The sequence below is a fragment of the Megalopta genalis genome, chromosome 15, assembly GCF_051020955.1.
Source record: "Megalopta genalis isolate 19385.01 chromosome 15, iyMegGena1_principal, whole genome shotgun sequence".
NCBI lineage: Eukaryota > Metazoa > Arthropoda > Insecta > Hymenoptera > Halictidae > Megalopta > Megalopta genalis.
Window position 1 is genome coordinate 4,577,296 of NC_135027.1, and position 23,108 is coordinate 4,600,403.

The following is a 23,108-nucleotide window of genomic DNA, read 5'->3' on the forward strand; positions in this document are numbered from 1 at the left end:
GGTTGCCCCTGCTATCGATTACGTTCGTTGTATTTTTACATTGAACTTCTCGCTCTCTCTCCCTCTCTCTCTCTCTCTCTCTCTCCCTATCTCTCTCTCTCTCTCTCTCTATCTATCTATCTATCTATCTATCTATCTATCTATCTATCTGTCACTACATGTCCCGTTGTTTTATTCCCACCGGCCTACAAAATGAAACGCATCGTTGATTCTTTCCTCTGTTCTCGCGTTCTTTCGACGCTTATCGCGTCGCTGTATTGCACCCTCGAAACTCGCGTGCAACTGCCATTTCACGGTGGATCCGTGTTTACCCTTTCAGTTTGCCGAACGTCGAATCCCCATTATTTTCGAAGAAATTTCGTCTCTGGCGTGTAACGCAAGTACAAGCATTACGGATTACATCTTGTTGCAAGCAAACGGACTGAATTGATCTTCGCGGAACAATGCCCTTCCTACGGCAACCAGGAGATTTCGGGATTATGGCAGTACAATCGGAAAACAATTGAACAACGCGTGCATTGTTTGGAGTAGATTTATTGGTGGCCGTACAGTTGGGAGCTATTCAAGAGATATGTTCGCGATAAATGTACTCTAAGCATTATTTACACGGCCGGGATTATTCTCCAACTTTCCCAGCATGGTTTCTGGACCTTCGCGTGGACACTGTTTCAAACCGCACGACCCGAGCACTCTTATTAAAGTTCGCGAACCTCCCGGCCAGTGTGCGCATGCAGAGGACAGGGCGAGAGGATGACTGAATTCCAAAAGATTCTGGCGTCAGCTTTGCCGGAAGTCGAGACATGCAGTGCAGAACGCGGTCTCGAACGCCAACAAGCTACTTAGCTTTATCAGTAGAAATTCCCGTGATTTCTCAAATCCCGCTACATCCAGATATTTATACGTCACACTTGTGCGTCCACTGATGGCTGAAAATGTTTCAACTAAGAGATACGAATATTCGCAGGTACCATTTCTCTCAACTGTATCACATATGCTTTATTTGGAGTAGTCATTCACATTTTTTGTTGTGAAATACTAAAATGTGATATTAACCCAAAGATGCGAAGAATATTTGCGTAATTTAAGATTAGTATATAATATTATTTAGTATAATATTATTTAATATATAATATTATTTGGTATAATATTATTTGGTATAATATTATTTAGTATAATATTATTTGGTATAATATTATTTGGTATAATATTATTTGGTATAATATTATTTAGTATATGATATTATTTAGTATATAATATCATTTAGTATATGATATTATTTAGTATATAATATTATTTAGTATGTAATATTACATAGTATAATATTATTTGATATAATACTATTTAGTACAACATTACTTACTATATAATACTACCTATTGTAATATTATCTAATCTAAGATTAGTAATAATATCAAATGTACCTAAAATGGATAGAAAAGCAGCGCTCATAAGATTAATACCAACACTACTCTATTTTATTACACCGTCCCATTCGCTCTACGCATTATCATAATAAAACAGTTGATCTTTCGAACGTTTCAAACTAGAAGTAGATAGATCGTCCAGTTTTCTTGTTACCATGTCCTAAATAAAAGTGTCCCATTCCCGCCAGTGTTCCCCCGATTCTTCTTCGTAGCAAGAGAGGCCCTTGGCCCGTTCATAAATAAAATAAATAAAATCAGGCTGAATCGGGCTCCGTTTTTCGTGAGGAATACGGGACACTGAAACACGAAGGAACAGCGACTGAGGGCTGGAGGGACACAGGGCTGGAGGGCACAGGGCCAGAGGGTTAGGGAGAAGGGCGAATTGGAGCAGAAAGGGGATGGCGGTGGATGCCGGGATGCCGGCGAAAAGCTCGCGAGGAAGAGGCCGAATCGGCGTCGTTTTTCGCGAGGAATGCGCGGCGGATGGACAGAGGGATGAGAGGACACAGGGCCAAAGAGCCAGGGGGACATAGGGTTAAGGAGAGGACAGAAAGTGGGTGGCAGTGGATGCTGCCACGAGAGAGCGAGTCTCGTCTCGTCTTGTCCCATCCCGTCCCGTCGCGTCGCGTCCCGTCGCGTCCCGTCTCGTCTCGTCGTGCCGAGCCGAGTCGAGTCGGAGAGGGTTGTGCTCGGAGGGTTGGCGGGTCGCGGCAGGTTGCTGGCAGCTTGGTGGCAGGTTGGTGGGGTCGCGGAGGGTAGCGAAGAGAAGTCCGGGAGGGGGTGAGCGAGGCGGCCGTGCTCGGGGTGCGGAAGAGTCAGTGCGCGGCGAGGCGCGCCAGCTGCCGCACGTCATGATTCTACCCCAGGTGAGCTACGAAGTTACCCAGAAACACCAGCACGCTCTCTCGACTCGAAACCGGACCGCCGAAATTACTCGTGATCCCACCTACATAAACGTACGCGTGTCGCACGCGAACACCGTACACCTCTCTCTCTCCCGTGACTACACAGTACACAGTGGCCGGCTAAAGTGTTCCGAACGAGGCTCCTTCGGTTCCATCGTTATAAAAAAAAAACGAAAGATCGTTCTTATCGTCGGTCGCAAGTTCCATCGGTGTCCCTCGCGGTCCCGCAACGGCGCTTCGCCGCGTTCGATCGTTTCGGTCTCGGTCCATCGATAGCGTTCCAGGCCCTTAATCGTCGAGATTTCATCGGCTGAACAGCTCGTTATTTGATCGGTCTCGGTCGATCGTGTTTGATTAAACTCTCGCTGGTCTTTCAACAGCGTTCCCGCTCTATTGATCTTGGTCGGCCGATCGTGTCCCGTCGAAACCGCGTTTTTTTTTTGCGCGAGACAATCGAGCTCGATCGCCTCGTCTCGCCTCGCCTCGCCTCGCCTCGATCGTAACTTCGCGCCGATTAAATGACAAATCGAGCGAACCTCCCAGCCCTCGGGCCACTCCGCGTATTTACGCGTACGCGCGCGTACTCGCGCTGCCGCGCGTAGAGGTGTAGGTACGCGAGCGTACGCACACGTAGGTGGGTCGCATACGTGCATGAGAAAACAGTGTCCGACACACTCCGACAAGTTTACCGTCACGTTGCTCCGTTCTCTTTCGACTATCCATCCACCAGCACGAAAACAAGCATGATCATTCCTCGTTTCTCGCTGTCTGTCTCTGTGTCTCTGTTCGTTGGCTTGGCTCGCCGCGCGCCAAGTATCGTCCGTCGGAACGCCGCCGATGGGTGTCCAAGTGTATCTCGGAACGCCGGCACCCGTAGATCGGGCCGGTGGCCGAGATCCAGGGCCGCGAGCGTGCCGATCGAGTTCTGGATCGCGCGCGCGAATTCGAGCCGATCGCCGATGATCTATGCTGCTCCACGCTGCCTCCACCATGACGGAGGGCACCTCGCGGCAGCCGAGGAGAGCGCGAAAAAGTGACGAAAAGAAACTCTCTACTTCCCGCTCGTTCGTTTGACGCGCGTACCGCGTCGCGTGCGCGTGTGAACCGCTACGAATTCGGGCTCGAATGGTGCTGTTCGGGGAAGCCGGTGAACAATTCGATCAACAGGTAAACGCCGCTAATTCGTCGGCCGGAAGAAGACGCCCGTTGCGCCGAGGAGGACCCGACGATTTTATCGGCGCTCGACTGGATTCTGTCGGAAGCCGGGTTCCGGTCGAGAATCGAGCCAGTGCGAGGCCGGACGGAGGCACGGAATTCCTCGGGCAGTGAGATAGAGAGAGGGAGAGGAATTCGAGGAATCATCCCGAGGGAACAGGCGACAGCCGACGACGAGCGACAACAGGCCTCGGATCCGAAAGGTGAACGCCGCTCGATGGGTCGCTCTCGATCCCGATGGAATTTAATCGGCCGTGGCGCACTCGCATTTCCAAGTCGTTTGGTTTTCACGGGCCCGAGGACACGGCCTTGGATTATCTCGCCGGTCGAGCGCAGATTCAGCTCTGTGCGTGGAACTTCGGCTCTCGACGGCTTCGGAACCGGGTGGAGCATCGGCGATCAAAACGCCGCCGACGATCGGACTGCCGGGTCTCGGCTCTGGATACGGAGAAAACCGCACGCGAAGTTGATCGCCATCGATTCCGAAAGTTTCGCAGTGATTTCACGTTTCCGTCGATACGCGTCCGACTACGAATTCGCACGAGCCAGCCGACGATGGACGATCACATCCCTCGCACAGTGTCCTCTCTGTCGGCTCCAAAATGGCCTCTCGACGATGTTCGAATCATCCTGCCGTGCCGTAACGTCGATCGACGACCGACCAATTCGTCGCTATGAATTCGGAGAATCTTTTAGGGGGACGCGGGAACACCGGAACATAAAAACCAATCGATTCTCCCGTCGAGTTACTTTTCCGAATAAAAATAGTCGGCAGCTCTCCGTGCGTTATCGCGGTGTGCATCGATTCGTCGTTAATTTCACGCTGTCCCACTTAATAACTGCGAAAAAAAAGACGAGGGTTAATGTCAAAATAACAAAAAATATCCCGGCCGCCCCCCGATAGGGGAGGATAATTATGCTCCATCGGTTAATGGAACTGTACGGCTGGACGTAGAACGAGCATATGGAACGAGAGAGTTCGAGAAAATTCATTCGAAGCGAACCAGTGGCCACGATAAAACCGTCGACGTTCGTTTCGCCGGACAAGTTGCTTCGATCCCGCGGCGGTTCTCTTACGGTTGCCGACGCTAAAAAGGCGGAGTGCTAACGAAGGAATACGTGAACTGCGTCGACGATTCGATTGGACGTATTTCATTGGATGTATTCTAGAGGAACGGTGGCAGCCAGGAGAGGTTCCGTTCGCGAGCCAATGCCGCAAGTTTCGAATCTTGTCGGCCGTTCCGGTTGCAGGCCCATGCCTTCGGTATAGTTTCGACCCGACAACTCCCGGAAATTGTTCTCGGTTGGATTTCGAGGGCCGGGGGGTGGGAAGTTTGCTCGTCCGGAGTGCTCTTGACGGACGCACGGGCTTCGAGGGCGGCGCTCCAGAGAACTTTTTCCGCTCCTTGTCCCGGGAGCTTTCGGTCGAAGGACTGTATCGACTCGATTCTCGATCCCGGAGGTCCCTGTCAAGAAAACGCCGGCCTACGTAAAGAACAGCCGAATCGATGGTGTGTCCCTCCCTTTCTCGTTTCCAACGGTCGTCCTCTTCGATGCAACTGGTCAACGGGAAAATTGCTCGACTCTTTGTTTCTTCAACGATCCCCCGGAATACTTAACTCTTGTGTCCGTTTGAAAAAGTTACGCCGGAGATTGTTCCTCGCCCTACCGCCCCCCGCCCCCACTGCGTTCCTCCGTAATGTATTTCGTTTAACTTCAACTCGATCTGGAGAGACAAACTTCTTCCAGAGCAGCGATCGCCTCGAGGTACTCGGATTTCTCGTAGTTCCTCGGACACTCGACCGGGTCGAGTTCGCAAAGGCGCGAGGAAGAATCGTGTCACGACTTAAATCTCTGATCCGCGCGGAGGAATTAATCAATATCGACGCCGATTTGTTTCGTCGAGTAGAAAGAACTTCTTCGTAGAGTCATCGGTAATTCTAAGATGTCGTAAGAAATGTCCTTTAACGCGTTGACTGCCGCGTCGCCCGTATTCGGGTGACAGCAAAAGTTCTCATCAGGCCACGTCACCTGTAATTCGGGTGACGCTGATTTGACTACTTACAAAGGATTTCCGAAAATATTTCGACAAATATTCTACAGGAGGTAATGAAACTATTGAATTCTTATAAAAATGGTTTATTAAAAAAATTATTCGCAGTGTATAACATTAAAACATTCTCTGCAAAGTTGAGGTTGATCAGGACAGCTTGGACAAAAAGTTGTTTGTTTTTTCAGACATGCTCGTGCCTCTGATCGGTCCATTTCGTATCTTTTATTTGAACTGTAGCTTCCTCAGTATCATCAACGTTTCTTTCTTCTTCCATGACCAATTCTCATAAAATCTCGTCAATAGTATCTTCATAACATTCATTATCACTAAGATTATATTTATCAGTATCCAAATCAGAATCTGACGATGTAATTTTATTTATGCTTCTCCTTCCGGGCAATCCGATCTCTTTTCATTATTGAAAAAAAATAAGGGCAGAGATTTTAAGTTATACCATTCGGTACTCGGCAAAGATTCCAACTGTTCATGCAGGGACAGAAACAGATATGAATTAACAGCGCACGCTTCCTATAGCGGCACGGGTGGCCTGTAGGAGATTTTGTTGTAAATACGCGTGGCAGTCAACATGTTAATAACGTCGACGAACATGATTCCGAAGCCATTGCAAACCTGTCTTCGGCCAACTTTGAGTCCGTATACTCCGGTCATGTTGCCGATAGTTATCTAATAAAAAAGACAATGTCATCAACGACCGAATTCATTTAACATTCATATTGGGATTCGCGATATTCGTCTTAAACTATCGCGGCTCGACTGCGCCAAGAGTGCGGGGCTCGATAGCATTTCGTTTATCTTATTAAGGAAGTTTATAACTTCATCTTGTCTCGGCTTATTCGAATAATTCTCGATAAATTACTGAGAACTGTAATAATTATATTTATTCGTTTAACGGGACGAACTCTTTAGTATACAATACAAATCGTAACGATCGGGGTGCAAACGAGAAAAAGGCAAAGTGAAATGATAAAGCAAATGACGTGGACATGATACGACACAATAACGTAAAATAATAGAAATCGAGGTGCCGGATGATAAGTTAGTCATTTTTATCTTTAAAAAAATTTATTTATTCATTTATTTGATTAATTGACAGCAAAAGTTTACCATTATTCAAAGGAGTGTTTAAAGAACAGTTTTAACACTAGATTTACGGAGCACAAAAAACAGCTGTTTTATATTAATTTATAAAGGCAACGATAAGATATTTATTGTGATTTTGAACGAATGTTATATTGTAATATTTGCCGTAGGTAATATATAAATTGAATGAATAGCTCATAAATGTATATTAAAAAATTAGCGACCCGTCATTTTGACGGGTTCCGTAAATCTAGCGTTAATTACCCTTAATAGCCAAAATAGCGGAGCGTTTGGAAGCAATCGATAAATATAGAAATAAATTTCACGTTGATCCACTCGGTAGAACGAAAAACACGAACGAAGGTTAATGTCGGAATAAAGGAAGCTCCTTCCGATAGAACTGTCGCGGCGATCGCGTGGACGATTTTCAATCTTTGCCGGGTTCCGTAGGATTCCCGATACCGAAAGAACTTTGGGTCGCGGTCGGTTTAAAGCGAAAGATCCTCGAGCTCGCGGGTAATCGACGAGGAAATGGAATTCGAGAAAATCCTGCGCCGAATTTTTTCGCTGCCGACAGAGAAACGGAAGCGGAATCGTCGGAAATTGCTTCGCTGCGATCTCGAGCCCGCGGGTCGTTCGCCTATCGATCCGAGACCACGGGCGACTAATCCTTCCGAAACTAAACGAACGATGATCGATACCGGTGATTAATTGTAAGAAGAGAATTTCGAGGCAGCGCCGGCGTGCTGTGCGTGGCCTCGCGAGATGATTCCTCGGAAAGAGAGAGGGCGAGAGAAAGGGAGAGAGAGCAGTCTCGCCCCATCTCATTCTGATCGCAAGCTGCCAAGAAGGGCCTGGAAGGGCTAAGGCAAACTGCGCTTCTTAAAGCTGTTCCTCGGAGGGTCCGATAGAGGCGTGACTCTTCCGATCCAAGGGTAGAGAAACAATCCCTTTATAATTACAAAGCAGCTTCTCGCCGCGGTGCTCTTCGCAGGAAGGGACCACCCCATACAGAGGCAATTGCAGTGTCCAGCTGATTCCATTTATCGCTATCCCTCCGGTCCCTTTATATTCGGAGGGCTGCGAGCGTTTTTGTTAAAGCTCGCCCTTCGCTCGCGCGAATTCTTGACGTTTCGCGCCAGAGAAAACGGAGACTGAGGGCTTATCTCGAATTCCTACAGGCTTCTAGCTGGCGTCGGGGCGTCTCTTCGCGATAATCATTTATTTAATCGCGGCCCCCACCGGCTCGAAACGACTTTCAACTCTTTGTCCCTCCGTTTTTCTATTGGATAAGTACGGCACGACTTTACGGTCGATCTCGATCCACGTTTCTTATTCCGGTTCTCGGATCTCCGTATGTCACGCAACCAATTAACCCTTTCAACTCGATCTTAACTCGAAAAATTGCGATTCCGTAACTCGAAACAATTTTTACGTCGCCCACTTTGTTCGTATCTAACGAATCGATGAAAACTCGAGCGCGGTGCGAGTAAACGTGCTTAACGCTGGGTTTACGCAACGCTAAAATCAGCTGTTTTGTGAAATAACGACAATAATATTCAGAATAACTTTTTTCAGATTGGTCCGAATGGCTTGTATTATTTTTTTAGATGTTCGAGAAACTAGGCAACATTTATGAAATAGTTTGTAAAAAGTTCAACTACTTGGAATAGCGAAACAAGATAAAATAATCACGTTTTCTAACATTTTTTATCTGAGCCTATAACGAAAATTGAAGAAATGCATTTCGTAGATCTTAGTAATTTGTATACTCGATGAAAATTTCATCGAAATCGATTGACGCTTTTTTTCACGAATTTTAATCTAATTTTCTTTGCATCCCAACCAATTTGAATCTTTGCAAACAATTTTTTAGACATTGTTTAGTAAACTAATATCTTTAACGTACCAAAAAGATACAAGTCATTCCAAGTCTAATTTTAAAACATTTCTATATAGTGTGTGATCCAGTTTCGTACGAAACAAGTTTATTAATGAAAACAAATTTATTGAATAATTTCCTCATATATAATATAATTATACTATAATTTTAATGATCGTAAATTAAAAAATTTCGAACTCGTCAAATTGACGAAATGAAAAAGATCGTACAAAATGGAAATATTCCAAGTCGAAAGAAACGTCCGCGTTTCGGGGACTAAACGGCTTCGAGCGCGAAGGGTTAATATCTTGCCCATTGTTTATCGCCCCAATCTGTGCCAATGTCTACGGATAAGGTCTGCGATTTCAAAGAGACGGAGGAACTTGAAAATTCTCTGGCAACCGGCCACTTATCCCGCACGATCCGATAGACCGATAGACTATCAGTCCGAGGATTGCGACGATCGCACGCGAGCTACTTCCGGTCGGCTTTGCGCCTGTTGCGCGTCAACGCCGCAACTTTCCTATCAATTACCGACAAATTTGACTGCCACGCCGCTCACATTTGTGGGTGGCACGATTTTTTGGTCACGCTAGGAGCTCAATTTGTATCACGATCCATCGAATGAACTCGAATTTGTTAGAATCTACAAAGAGCGAGTGGGCGACGTAAGTAACTGTTGCGATAACTCTCTCTCTATTTTCCTATCATGACGTAAATCATTTTTATTTCGCACGATTTTTACCAGCAGTCAGAACGGTTCATATGGACGGCACGGAAGCCAATCAGTGTAAATCCATTAATCTTAACATTGAGATAGAAAAAGATTTTGCAAATTAGCTGCAAAAAATAACAATGCCACTAATAATGCAAAGCACAATTTTTATTGTAAGATGGCATACGAATGAACTTCTTTTTTTATTATTATTGAGCTATGAAACCCCCTACGGGGTTATTAGCAATATATTTTGTAATATATTATTACAAAATTACTATTACATATATAATATATTGTACAATATTATTGCATATTATGCAATTTTTACCAGCAGTCAGAACGGTTCATATGGACGGCACGGAAGCCAATCAGTGTAAATCCATTAATCTTAACATTGAGATAGAAAAAGATTGTGCAAATTAGCTGCAAAAAATAATAATGCCACTAATAATGCAAAGCACAATTTTTATTGTAAGATGGCATACGAATGAACTTCTTTTTTTATTATTATTGAGCTATGAAACCCCCTACGGGGTTATTAGCAATATATTTTGTAATATATTATTACAAAATTACTATTACATATACAATATATTGTACAATATTATTACACATCACTTTGAATACATGAAACTTATCAAGTACTGTATCTAACGCTTAAGGATGCATGTCGTGCTTTTTAAGCAATTTAAAAATTATTAACAGTGGTCGAATGTATAATTTACATAAAAAGGCATCTATCGTGTAAGGGGAAACCAAGTTGATAAAGTTTACGTGTCACAGCATTACTTTCGGAGTCATATAGTGGTCACTGCCATATGGCGTGATTTAGATCATGCTCCAAACAACCGCACTGACACTTCGGATCATCAACAATATTAATGCGAGAAAGCGAGGAGGCCAGATTGTAATGATTTGCACAACATCTGTTGGTCCAGGAAACAAGGTCTCTGGCAAAGTTCTCGTGAGCAAACCATTGTTTCGGACCCGAATTATAAAAAAAAGTTGAAGAACTTAGCACCTTTGAATTTAGCATCTTCGAACAATTGCTTCTCAGTATCATATTTCGCTTGGATTTTAAAATTTTTAGAAAAATCGGAATACGGAACTGGAAAGGAACGAGCTTAATCAGAATAGAAACAAAAAGAGATGTGTTGTCAATGTGTTTTTAGAAAAAACAATTCCCTCTGAACAATTTTGTTCGGTCCGTCCGAGGTCAATTGAAGTGCTCCAATATATTGTTTATTTACGAAGAAATCAACTGTATTGATTTATCGACCGGAAGATGCTACGATAAAGAATCTGTTCGAACTGCTTAACTTATTTTCAAAGAAAACTGGACTCACACAGATTGGCTTCTGAACCGTCCACGTGTAGACGATCCCTCGGATGATATCTTGAAACTTTGATTCCCGGGAGAATACGCGCGCGGGTACGCTTCGAGGAAGCGAAGAAACTGAAAAGGAAAACCCTGGGAATGAAATGCGAATCTTGAAAATTTGATTTGCCCCTTAAACTCTGCGGAAGGGATTCGTGGGAGGCAAGTTCGCCGGTATCGATACGAAATTTTGCTGTTCGAACGGGATGTAGGTCGAATCGGGCTTTGCTTTCGCGGCACTGCGGAAGGGCTTCGCTCGGTTTACCGGTACTTTCGTATTCCTATTCTGTAATTAGGGGTCCCTCGCGAGCTCCTGTGCTCAGCCTTTGTATAAATTTTGGTGGCCCGGCCGTGCCGCCGGCTGATCCCCGCTCGAGAACAATCTAATTTAGCGGAAAGTTAATGCACGCCCGGGAGACAGAGTTAATAAACAATCTACGCTCGTGGCGCGGCACGTCTGATCAATCCGAGATTACCAGTAGTATACACAGTGTTTAGACCGGCAAACTCTCGCCGGAGTGCATAAGCCGCAATAAGCCGTAACGCTTCGAGCTCTCGAATCGCCGCCGCGCCGCGCTTAATCCCTATTAACCCTTTGCTACGAGCTTTTTATACACGCCCCCACATTAACGCTTTACGGCGCTGTGACTCGACGTCGCGTATTCAAAACGACGCGACGCACGGTGCTCTCGATTCCTTCGAAAAATCGAATAAAAAATCGTTTGCACCGCGACGTAAACGTTCGGTCCCTTTCGCATAATCCCAAGCATTCGTTAACCGCAGATTACGCGCAATACATCACGTGTTGCAGCAGAATCGCAGCCGTATACTAAGAAACTGTTTCTTTTTTTCTGTGATGCGATTATTTTTATAACTTCAGTTCCGTTCGGATCGGCGAATGTTTCGCGTTGTTTGCGCTCGTCTATGGCTTTCAGACGATAGAACGGAGAAACTTCGTTTCATTTTTATCCTATTTTTTGGAAGAGATCGTACAACTCGCCGTAGAGTGGAAAGAAATTGCGAGGGAGATCGCGGACGAGTGCGCCGAAAATTCGTCGCGAAACGAATTAATTGGTACGCGAATTAATAACAGGCTTGTGGAAAGCGAACCGCACCGGTGAACGCGCGATTTAATTATTCATCATTTATTCGCAGGTATTTGGTACATTGGGCGCAACAAATTCCTGGATAAATCCTGAAACGTATAGCGGATGCTCGATCCGTCCTGGTTCGACGTTCGAATAATGTTCGGCTCTCGCGGCACAGTCTCGAATTACCAGCGCAATGATATTAATTCGATCCGCGGAAATACTTTTTCTCTGTGTGTTTTTTTTCCGGCGTTCCTCGGGAACGGCCGCCATAGAAGTTCGATGGGGTTTCGATTCCGACCGAATGTCGCGTACGCGGACACGGCCGCGCACCGCACCGGTACACGGATATGCAACGCATGCCTGTAAAATTACGTCAATAAGGTTGCACGTGTGTCTTCTATCTGCGGGCCCGCTCTCTCGTATTATATCCCGTTGAAAACAGTGACGCGCGATCCTTCTCTCGCTAAATTTGTCGCACGTTATTTGCGACGAACTTCGTCGTCGCCTTCGATTATCGCGTGTCGAGCACTCTTCGAACAAAAAGTTTCACTATTTAACCCTTCGTGCCGGCGCGGAGCGCCGGCTGGCCGCTAACGAGCCTACGACTCTGCCTGGCAATTTATTCGCGCGGATCCGGCGCAAGCGATTCCTGCGAACTTTCGTCGAAGGGACGCTGCTCGGTATTCTTAGATCTTCGATAGATTAGGAATCAGAACCCTGTCCGAGCGCGTCCCCGTCTTAACCCCTCGCGCTGCGATTTCTTTCGCAACTCCGTTGATTAGGGCCTCTTCAGCTTTAATTGTTACCCTCGTAGAACGAAACAATTTGCGTTCATTGGACGAGCTTCGTTTGCTATCGATTTTGATAAGAGACGAATCAAATTTTATTTCGATTCTAACTAATGCTAAGCCTGCCGAGCATTGGGAGCGACGAATGTGTGTTGCTCTGGAAGAATGACGAGACTGAATTTATTTAGACTTTCCACAATTTTTATTACAATGAATACTTGGACTAAGAAATTTATTCGATCGTTTCCTGTGAAATAGCCTTTATAATTTTAATAACTTTAATATATGAAATGCCGGACCGGCCATTTTGACCGGTTTGGTAGGTTCAGTGCTAAAAACAATTCTGAGCTTTATTCAGCAGTTTTTCAAAACATACTTTTAGCATATTTTTAGCAGGCTTATTAGCCTTTCCGTTGTTGCTGATGTAACAGCAATTTATTTTATTCAATTGCCGAAAATTGAATAATCAAATGAACGATTTAAATACTCTGAGTCAGAATTGACACAGCCACCGCTGTTTACGAGGGTTAATACCGATTCGCTTTATGTCCACCGATCTTTTCAATGGCTTCTCTGTTCCTGTATCGTATTGTACTTCAATATTACACGATTTTCTTCGAATAATACTATTATATTCCTCGCACGCTTATTACAATAAAGTATCATCGTAACCACAGAAAAGCTCGTTACAGCAGTCGGAGCAGTTCATTCTCTCATCTTGGTCTGCGCAATCCATCACTGGATCACTGGGTTTTACGGAGTCGCTTTAAATTGATAATTGATGAAGTTTCGACGCGAGACAAAATAAGGAGGTACGCACGGAAGAAACGGCTAAACCGGGATCGAAGCACCGTCGATGTACCACCACGGTGGCAAATGTCCATTTTCCAAGGGGTTTCGGCAGGATCGTTTATCTTTCCGTGGGCAGGACCGGCGAAACGAATTCTGGTAGCGAGCGTGGGTTTTGATAAATCGCTTTAATTCCCGGCGAACGGTCCCCGAAACGAAGGTTTTAATCGTTGCGGCGAGAGTGCCGGATATTCGGGATCCTAGATCCCGGTTTTGGTAATCGTCCTCGATCGTCGAGCGGTTCGCGTGCGTCGGCGGCGATTAGATCGATGGGATCGCGGACCGGTGTCCATCTCACCCCGAGAGATAGCCATTCATCCTGGCGACTATAGCCCTGCCGGTTACACAACGCGTTGTTCGGTGTGGTCCTAATACCGGGTGTAAAGCCGTTATGTAGGATCGGATCGTACACCTTCGTCATTGATACCATTGAGAACTCGTGTCAATCGAGAGGGAGAGAGAGAGAGGGGGGGGGGTGGAGATGGAGAGGGAGGGGAATATAGAGCTCTCGATCCTCTTTGCCAGGCAGCTCTTTGTGTCGGCCGGCGACCATTCTCCGATCGTGAATCTTTTTAACGCCATGTTTACCCAGCCGGAACACGATTATTCGTGAAACGCGCGCGCTGTTCAAAGAGTGAGCTCGTTCATTGCCACCGCGATTAAACCCGCGATCGGCCGGTTGTTAGATTCGACTGGCAACGCCTCCGCGAATCCCTTCTCCCTCGGGTCTTTTATCATTCCTCGGTATAACTCGCGCCCCTTCTCCAACGGGTTTGACAGCCAACGCGTTTCCAGCCACTTTCAACCGCCCTCGGATTTGCCATTTTTCACCGTGCTTTCCCTTCTTCCGCGTGTCTCTCTTAGCGGGAGAAAATATAGAGGCGAGAGTGTTCGCACGCTTTCGCGAAATTCCGTTGCGTCGCAATTTTCCTGAAAATATTTGACAGGTATTTGCTTTTTAACTTCCGGCGGAACGGGACCCGCGCGAAACGCGACGAACTCTGAGGTTTTCAAAGCGGATTTCTGCGAATATCCCGTCAAGCTTTGCAGAACGTTCTTTATTTATTGAAATAACGGGTTTGGGTCCGATGCGGCATGCGGAGAATGAAGAAATTTGTGAAGGGAAGTGACGCCACGTGTGCCGTACGAGCGAGGTTGCGAGGCGGCCGTGCGCGCGTGTCATGCAATGTCGTTTTACAATTGTAGACATTGCCACTGGAGGAAACGACTTTATCGGTGATTGCATCAACCAGTTCGCTGTGGCGCCTCCTTTTCAGAGAGCGCGCGGCTATATGTGTCGCGAGAATCAAGCGATGACGAGTATACTCGTCAAACACAGAATAAGCGTCGCTGTTAAAATGTTGGATCGAAAAGATGGTTCTATTTTATAAAACTATAAATTTTATTACTTATTTTATTACTAATTTTATTTACTTATTCACTTGACATTAACATATACTGCATACTTATAAAAGTTAACTTTGCACGCCGAACACGAATATCGTGATTCTTTTTTAATTTTATTCTTATAACGATGTAAACACCTTCGCGCAGGATTGGCCTCAAAATATTCTAAACGTCTTGAAATTTGAGAATATGTTTTCGCTTTTACTAAAATTTCAATTTAAATAGACAGCGGTCACTACTTTTTGCGCGCGACGAGTATACTCGTCATGACGCAAAATATTGCCACTTTTCTATGACGAGTATACTCATCGAATACAGCTAACTGGTTAACATAATTACAGTCGGTTTTAAATTTGGCTATAGCGAATAGTGGAAGTGAGCGCATAGTACGCACAGCAACATTAAAGTTAAGTAAATTAAGTAACGCTGGACAGTCGACAGCATTATTAATAATTCTATATAAAAAGAAGTATATCCGCAGTGATTCTCTTATTCTCCAGTGTAGACAAGTTGACAAGACTTGTACAGTTCTAAATGGTTTCTACTGTTGTCCTGACATTTCATTAAAGTTTCTATTTAATTACATCTCAGACCTCACTGAGATACCATTTAATACTTCGGCAAGAATTCCATAGAATTAATTATGGATAGGATATTTCTAAATGTAAATATTATAGATTTGACGGATCTCTACATTCGTTCACCTCTTTTCTTACTTTTTAAAGTAATGTGATATGACTGCTGACCTCTATCTGTATTGAAATACAGATTATATAATTTATTCGTATAATGAATATACGAAAGAGTATAATATAATATATAATATATAATATATAATATATAATATATATATATTATATATATATAAATATAAATATATAATATAATATAATATATAATATATATATATATATATATATATATATATATATATAAATATAAATATATAATATAATATAATATATAATATAAGTATATATATATATAATATAATATAAATCAATAAATAAATAAATTAGGAGCAAGCAAAATAGGGTCATAGTTACGTTCGATTTTTAACATCGTAGTCGCCAAGATACCGGAAATGAATCTCAGGAACTTTCGATGAGTCGCTTGTATTTTATGTAAATTACACTTGCGTATTCCAGATGAGGTATAATTGGGGCCGTTTTGTGTCGATGATAATAATCGCACAAAATTAGAAAAATTGCTATACCAGTTGCTTGAACACGCATACACTGCAGCGACATTGTTAAAGAAAAGTTGAACGACGATGTATATTCGCATCGTCCGCGCCCAACTAAAGAACTCGAATAACGCGTATACGCGTCATCCGTCGCCAATGTGTTAATAAGACGACTCTAATTACCGATTGAAAGATCTACCAAAAGCTAATTTAACACGGTGATGCATCGAGCGTCCCGGTGTAGCTTTTCTACGGTACAATATCTTTTCGGAGCGGTTTCGCACTTTCAAGTTGTCTCTCCTCGTCGCTTTCTCTTCCATTTCCCTCGTTTTTCTTTCTTTTCACGTCGGCTGAATGGTCTCGGTGATCCGAGTGGCTCTCACGACGAAGCACCGCGGGTCAGCCACTTCGATCCGCGCAATTCACGCTGTCGCCGCCACCGAATCGCGTGGTCAGATTCGTCGCCGTCGGCCTCGACGTCGACGGGATCGGCCGATCGCTCGGAATCATCGTTGCCGAGCGTTAACAGCGTCGACCGCGATTTTCATCCGACCATGCCGTCTCGTTACACGCTCCACTTTTTCCCGATACAGGCAATCCGAATCGGGTCGATCCCCCGGGCCTAAAATGAATCCGCGCCTAAAATGATACCACGTTGCCGACGACCCCTGCGGGGACCGACGATTCTCATCCCGTAAACAGAAACTGTTTAAATCGTCGGCCTCTGGCCCTCTGGGTGCTCGTAACGGGAGGCTCGGTGACCCTTCTAGGAGGGTGGAGGACACAGTTCTTCCTGCGAGGACGCGAACGTCGACCATAAATCGGGGCCTGGACGAGCTCTCTTGGAGAGGAAGCTCCGAAATTTCGGTGGTCTTGGAAAATTTATTTGCGCTATTTGGGCGGGACAATATCGTTGTTGAACGGTAAAAATGAAATTGGTTCTATGTTGAATCCTCGCGGTATATCGTTAATGATTATACGATTGATGCCAGACACAAAATCTGTTAGGTGATCTCGAACTTCGGGGAATTCACATCTTCTTAGTCCGACGATAGAGGCATCTATATTGAATTGAATTTTCAGTATTGGAGGGCTGTTTGAGAACTTTAAGCACTTTGCAAATGAACAATACGTCGGATGACTTTCTTCTATGCTGCAGTGTAGTTAAGCCCGGAATCGATAATACGGGTTCATAGTTGAAGAACATTCTTCAGAATGAGGAATTCCCATTCGCGGCGCAGTTAATTCTTGCTTTCACGCAGGAATTTCAGGCGAGGGGGCCGGAAGAGAGGCGTGACCCGGTAATCCCGAGTAAATTTTCGCTGCGAGAAATTATTCTTTCGCGACGCTGCGGAAGCGATATTTCAAGCCGGCGACGCGCTCTCTCCTCGAGTTCTGCTCCCGTTCGAGCCAGTGACACGTTCCAGCCGAAGATATTTGTCGGTATCGCGCGGATCGGGATCCAATCAGCCAGTAAATCGGCGCGGGAATTCATTCTGTTCTCCTCTCCTCTTCTCTCGTCTTGGCGCGGCTCGGCGCGAGGATCGAATCGAGTCGCGGACCTCTCCGGTGATTCGTGTCGCAGCCCCCGTCGGATCGCAATCAGGATAAACGGGATTTAATTACGACCGCTGACTGCTGGCCCGGAACTCGAATTTTTCACCGTTCCTCGCTCCGTTTCTCGGCGACGCTCCCGGAAATTTCTTCCGTGCCGGGCGACGATTTTTCCGAGCCTGGGCGACGTCTCGAATTCGGTCTCTGCGATTTTCTAACGAAAATTTTCCTTCGATCTGTTGCGATCTCTTTGAAAAGCCTGTAATTTATTATAGTTTACTATAGTTGTATAGTTTGTTTAAATGCGATACTTTGATAAATTATATAATTCGATAAAGAATATCAAAGTATAGTAGATTCTCCAGAATTTTCCTTCAGCTTGTAAACAGAAATGGAGAATTTGGAAAGAGGAGATACGATCGTTCGATCCTCGCGGCTCATTTTTATAGTTGCCGATTGTCAACGGTTGTAAAAACGAAGTGCAAGGCACGAATAATCGTATTTCCTCTTCCAAAATTGTCTATTTTTGATTAGAAGCTGAAGGAAAATTCTGGAGAATTTACTGTACTTTCATATTCTTTATCGAATTATATACTTTATCGAAGTATCGCATTTAAACAAAATCTGAAGAAAATTATGGAAAGAGGAGATACGATCGATCGAGCCTCGCGGCTCATTTTTATAGTTGCCGATTGTCAACGGTTGTAAAAACGAAGTGCAAGTCACGAATAATCGTATTTCCTCTTCCAAAATTGTCTATTTTTGTTTACAAGCTGTATTGAATTTTGCGAAATTTAGTGCACGTAGTATGCACTTTCGGGCACAAAAAATTAACTTAAAATAGTTAAAATAGTTAAATAGTTTAACGGTTAAAAGTTAAAATATCCTGTGCTGAACAACTTTTGCTAATAAAGTTTCTTAATATCTCCGTAAATAACAAAGGCATCCTTTAGCCGGGACACCACGGCGTTATTGTCAATATTACATTCAGTATAAAATCACTTGTTCATCGCCATCGAAAATTAATCACCGGGTAACATTTTAATTAACCGCGGCCGAAGTGACGGATGCGGGCAAGTCTCGATACACCGACCCTTCCGTCCACGCGCGTCCAACGCTGCTGAATCGATAGACAAATCGCGATTCTTTACGCGATCCTCATTGAATTATATTCGATCCGCGGCAAAGAAATTTTTCGATCGGATTAGGCCCATCTATAGGTCACGTTTCCCGTCGATATTCGTTCGAAGGGTCGCCCATAACGCCGAGGAGTGTGTTATTAGGTGGTGAGGCAAGGTCTGAGGGAATTCATCGTCGGAAGAGGTCCTGGAGGCTCCTCCACGCGGCTCCTGCCCCCTTCCCAAAGGTCGAATGGCGGTTCAGGATTACTCGAGACCGTCCTGGAAGCCGAATTTCCGGAATTACCCGGGTTTATCGTCCCCCGCGCGGCCCCCGTCTTGCTTTTATCGCCGCCGAGCCCGGCATCGAAAGTCAATCGAACGCGTCGCTGACTCTCCGTTTTACGAATTACAGCCCCGTCGTCGGCGTTGCGGGGGCGTGGCCACACATTTCGAGCTCGACAGGTGTTTCCGCCGCCAGTGATACGCCGGTCATCCGGGACAATGGATGTTCACGTGCGTCGGTTTTCTCGTTTAACCCCTGGCGTCGCACCGTGAGGCATTTGCCCCGAAAACGCGAAAGAAAGTAATTTTTTAAAAAATATCCCCCCTTTTTTTCATTCGTACATTTGTTCGCTAATAATTAGTTGAACGTGTAGGTCGCGATTTTATTATGACTTTTTGATACCGTTTGTTCAATTCTGAACACGATTATGCAGCTTCAAAGTGGCATTAGGAGTAGTTAAAGGGGTTGCTGTAATTATTGATGCCATCGTAGCGGTGCAGAAGCTCCGCGAAAAATTGACAAGTAGTGCTGGAGATTTTATATAATTTTCCAGTAATTCCTTGCGCAGAAATTGCAAATTTATCGGTCGCGAGTCGTTGATTGGTTCAACGCTTGGATACTCGATGCACGTATTTTAAAATTATATCTTTGCTGATAAATGCTGTTAAAAGATAGATTCTGCAACGCGCTCGATGTTTATAAGCACATATAAAATAATTAATTAATTATATGTATACATATTATCGCGAAATATCGAAAAGTTGAATATATATAATCATAAATATATGATCTCGGTGAGAAAATGTTTCACCGCGTTTCGCGGGGAAAAACAGCTCACCGTGCGTCGTCGCGAACCGCTTCCTTCGAAAATTCCTTCCCGCGCTTGCGAAGTTCTTGGGATCCCCTCGACAGAGACGATCGTTGGGCCAGCGATCGTCGAAGTCGCGAAAACCGTTCGCCGGTCCGTTTCGGCGATTAGAGAGTCGCGGTCGCAGAGCTAGAATCCGCGGTAACAGGTTGTAACGATTAGCGCTATTTCGGTCTCGCTCGAAGCGGAATGGAACGGATCGGGGCAGAGGCAGCGACAGAGGGCAACGTGTGGCACGGTTTTGCAGGTTTTCAGGTTCCGAGCTCGACGTCCGAGGGTGTTTCGCGTGGATCGTGAACGGGCGTCGTCGTCACGACCACCGCACCGCGCTCTGCCTATTTTCGGTTCTTCCAGTCCCTTGCTTCAGCCTGAATTCTCGATATTTTTATCGAAGCCGCTCTCTCTCTCTCACTCGCGCGCGCGCTCTCTCTCTTTCTCTCTCCTCCGCCTCTATCTCTCACCATCTCTCTCCATCTCGACGAGCTTAAAATCGATATTCCGATAATACACAGACTCGCAAACATTACGACCGAACACGTTGTGTGTCGCGAGCCGCAGTTCCTTCTCGGTCCGAGGATCGATCGATCCATCGAGGACGAGTTAACTCGCCGTCTATCCTCCGGGTAGGCTTTTCGCGTTCGTCGCAAACTAAATCGATCGGATTAACGATTTCGGTACGGTGAAAAAGCGGACGGTCGTTTTGTGCCCTCGCTCGTTGCCACCGCTGGAGATTCACCCTATTTTTCTCTTCGGATATTCGAAAATCCTCGACTCGAGGGCGTACGTCGCTTATTCTTGATCGTGTCCCGAACGTTGTGAATCGTTATTTTATATGAAAGCGAGCAACGACGAACAGTCACGGGCAATGCTAATAACAATATTTATCAAACGAGCAGAAACCCCTTTTGTTATACGCCTATCTAATATAACAAAGCGTATTAAGTAGAGAATTATTAACCCCTCGCCGCGACGATTTATTTCGAAAGAAACGTACGCGCGAGCAAGCAATTTAATTCAGCGCGGAGTTATCACAAAGTGAAACTAAAATATTTTTGCTTTCATTCGGTATATCGAGCTGGTGCAAAATTTTCGTTTGTCGAATTGTTTAATGTCCATTGTTTCCCGTAATTCCGTTCCATTGTCGGGGGAGGAGGGCGGGCTTTTCAACCCCGACTAAACGATGATTAATAATATCGAATAAAGGCTGGCATTACTTTCCCAGCGAGCCAATGGCCCGGCTCCGGGCCGCCGCGTAGTTTATCGAACGTTAGCCCGGCGCTCGTCATTTTTCGGCTCGTGCTGTTATTTACAGGAGCGTCGGATGCCAGCAAATAATTCCGCGGATTCGCTCGCGTTGCCCGCCGCAAACTCGCAACGCGCGGAGCGTCGAGTTTGCCCGCGCTCGTGATTAATATTTGTAGACGCATCGTGGAAATTTACGAATACTCGGCCGCAATTCGCGTCGGCATACATTACGCGAACGGCCCGTTGCAGCCGATATTGCCGACGTTGCAGTTGCACCGGGAGACACAGTATTCGGTCCATAAGTTACGCCGACGTACCGTTAACGAGGTCCCGGTTCCTCCTGGTAATTGGCCCGGGCGCTGAAATCGCGGAACTTTTCCGTCGCTATAGGGGGATTCGACGCACCCTTCGGTGCCGCGCGACGATCGTTCGCGTAATCTCGAACGGCGCGCAACGGCTGGGACGCGCGGTTTATCTTCAAAGGGAGTTGCCGCAAAGCCTAGCATCTTGCGCGCGATTCTGCTATATGAAAAACGCTGCGAAATGAAATGTTCCGCTGGTTTTATTATTCGCAGGTGAAACGACGAGCACTCTCCTGAACCTGGAAATTGTAATTTCCCACGGAATTTTCATTGTAAAACTCTCGTTACGCTTTTATTACTCTGCACTCCTCTGTTTCGGTCCGTCTATATTTAACTCCGCCCTGCATTGATTCGCGAAAACCGGAACACGGTAGCACTGCCGATCGCGTCGCGCACCTCCGGTTCTGTTTTGATTTGTTTGCCGATCAAACGTCGATTCGCTCTAACCGGGCGACGTAAGTTATTTCGCTACGAATTAAGGCCAATTTATATTACCCGTTCCGGCACGGAACGTTTACTAGACGGTTCGTTCCAGGCCAATGCGTCTAGGATTTATATCGCCAGTCCACGTTCGACACTCGTCGGTCGAATTGCGACGCGTATACAGAATATAACGAGTAAGGCTTCTCGAACTCTCGGATTTGCACGTGGAGCGTCCTGATTTTTTAAGAACGCAAATACTTCGAGATTACGATGTTTCTCACTTGCTCGACGACTTCTGGAATATGCATTTCTAATCTGATCTACTTATCAGAGTTCTACTATATATAATCAATACACCACTATTTGATCACAATTACATACTGCTGAACGATTACATACTGATAAACGATATTATCTTTTATTAGAAGGTTCTTAACGGCTTCATTGTCTGTCCGGAATTAGTGGTTTTACTTTGTTTTAATTGCACACCAGCGTTCTATTTGAACGAAAATACTTTCTCGACAGGGAAACTTCGGTACAATTTATGGCGAACAGAACTGTATAAATCGCGCGTTGATTAACGTGAATACTTATCGCGAAACATTTCATATTTTCCCCCTGTTAAATCGTTTTATACAACAGTTGCTTTGTGCTGTGTTTACCTGCGAAGGACTATGTAACGCTCACCCAAAGGGGTTTCTCGTTTAGTAAATAAATTGAATCAAAGTATCAGAGTATCAGAATATCAGAGTATCAGAATATCAGAGTATCAGAGTATCAGAGTATCAGAATATCAGAGTATCATAGTATCAGAAGTATCAGAAGTATCAGAAGTATCAGAAGTATCAGCAGTATCAGAAATATAAGAAGTATCAGAATATCATTAGTACCAGAATATCAGAAGTATCAGAAGTATCAGAAGTATCAAAAGTATCAAAAGTATCAAAAGTATCAAAAGTATCAAAAGTATCAGAAGTATCAGAAGTATCAGAAGTATCAGCAGTATCAGAAATATAAGAAGTATCAGAATATCATTAATACCAGATTATTAGAAGTATCAGAAGTATCAGAAGTATCCAAAGTATCAAAAGTATCAAAAGTATCAGAAGTATCAGAAGTATCAGAAGTATCAGAGGTATCAGAAGTATCAGCAGTATCAGAAATATAAGAAGTATCAGAATATCATTAGTACCAGAATATCAGAAGTATCAGAAGTATCAGAAGTATCAAAAGTATCAAAAGTATCAAAAGTATC

The 23,108-nt window shown here is 44.9% G+C and overlaps 1 protein-coding gene across 1 annotated transcript in view; it reads left to right on the forward strand.

Annotated features, from left to right (window-relative positions):
* The first annotated feature begins 2,221 nt into the window (after window positions 1–2,221).
* Dop1 (dopamine receptor, D1) overlaps window positions 2,222–23,108 on the forward strand; it is a 71,180-nt gene continuing 50,293 nt past the window's right edge. The window contains exon 1 of the mRNA XM_033471812.2: window positions 2,222–2,290. Within this exon, the coding sequence (XP_033327703.1) occupies window positions 2,276–2,290 (15 nt within the window). The 5' untranslated portion in view covers window positions 2,222–2,275. The remainder of the gene's footprint in view (window positions 2,291–23,108) is intronic.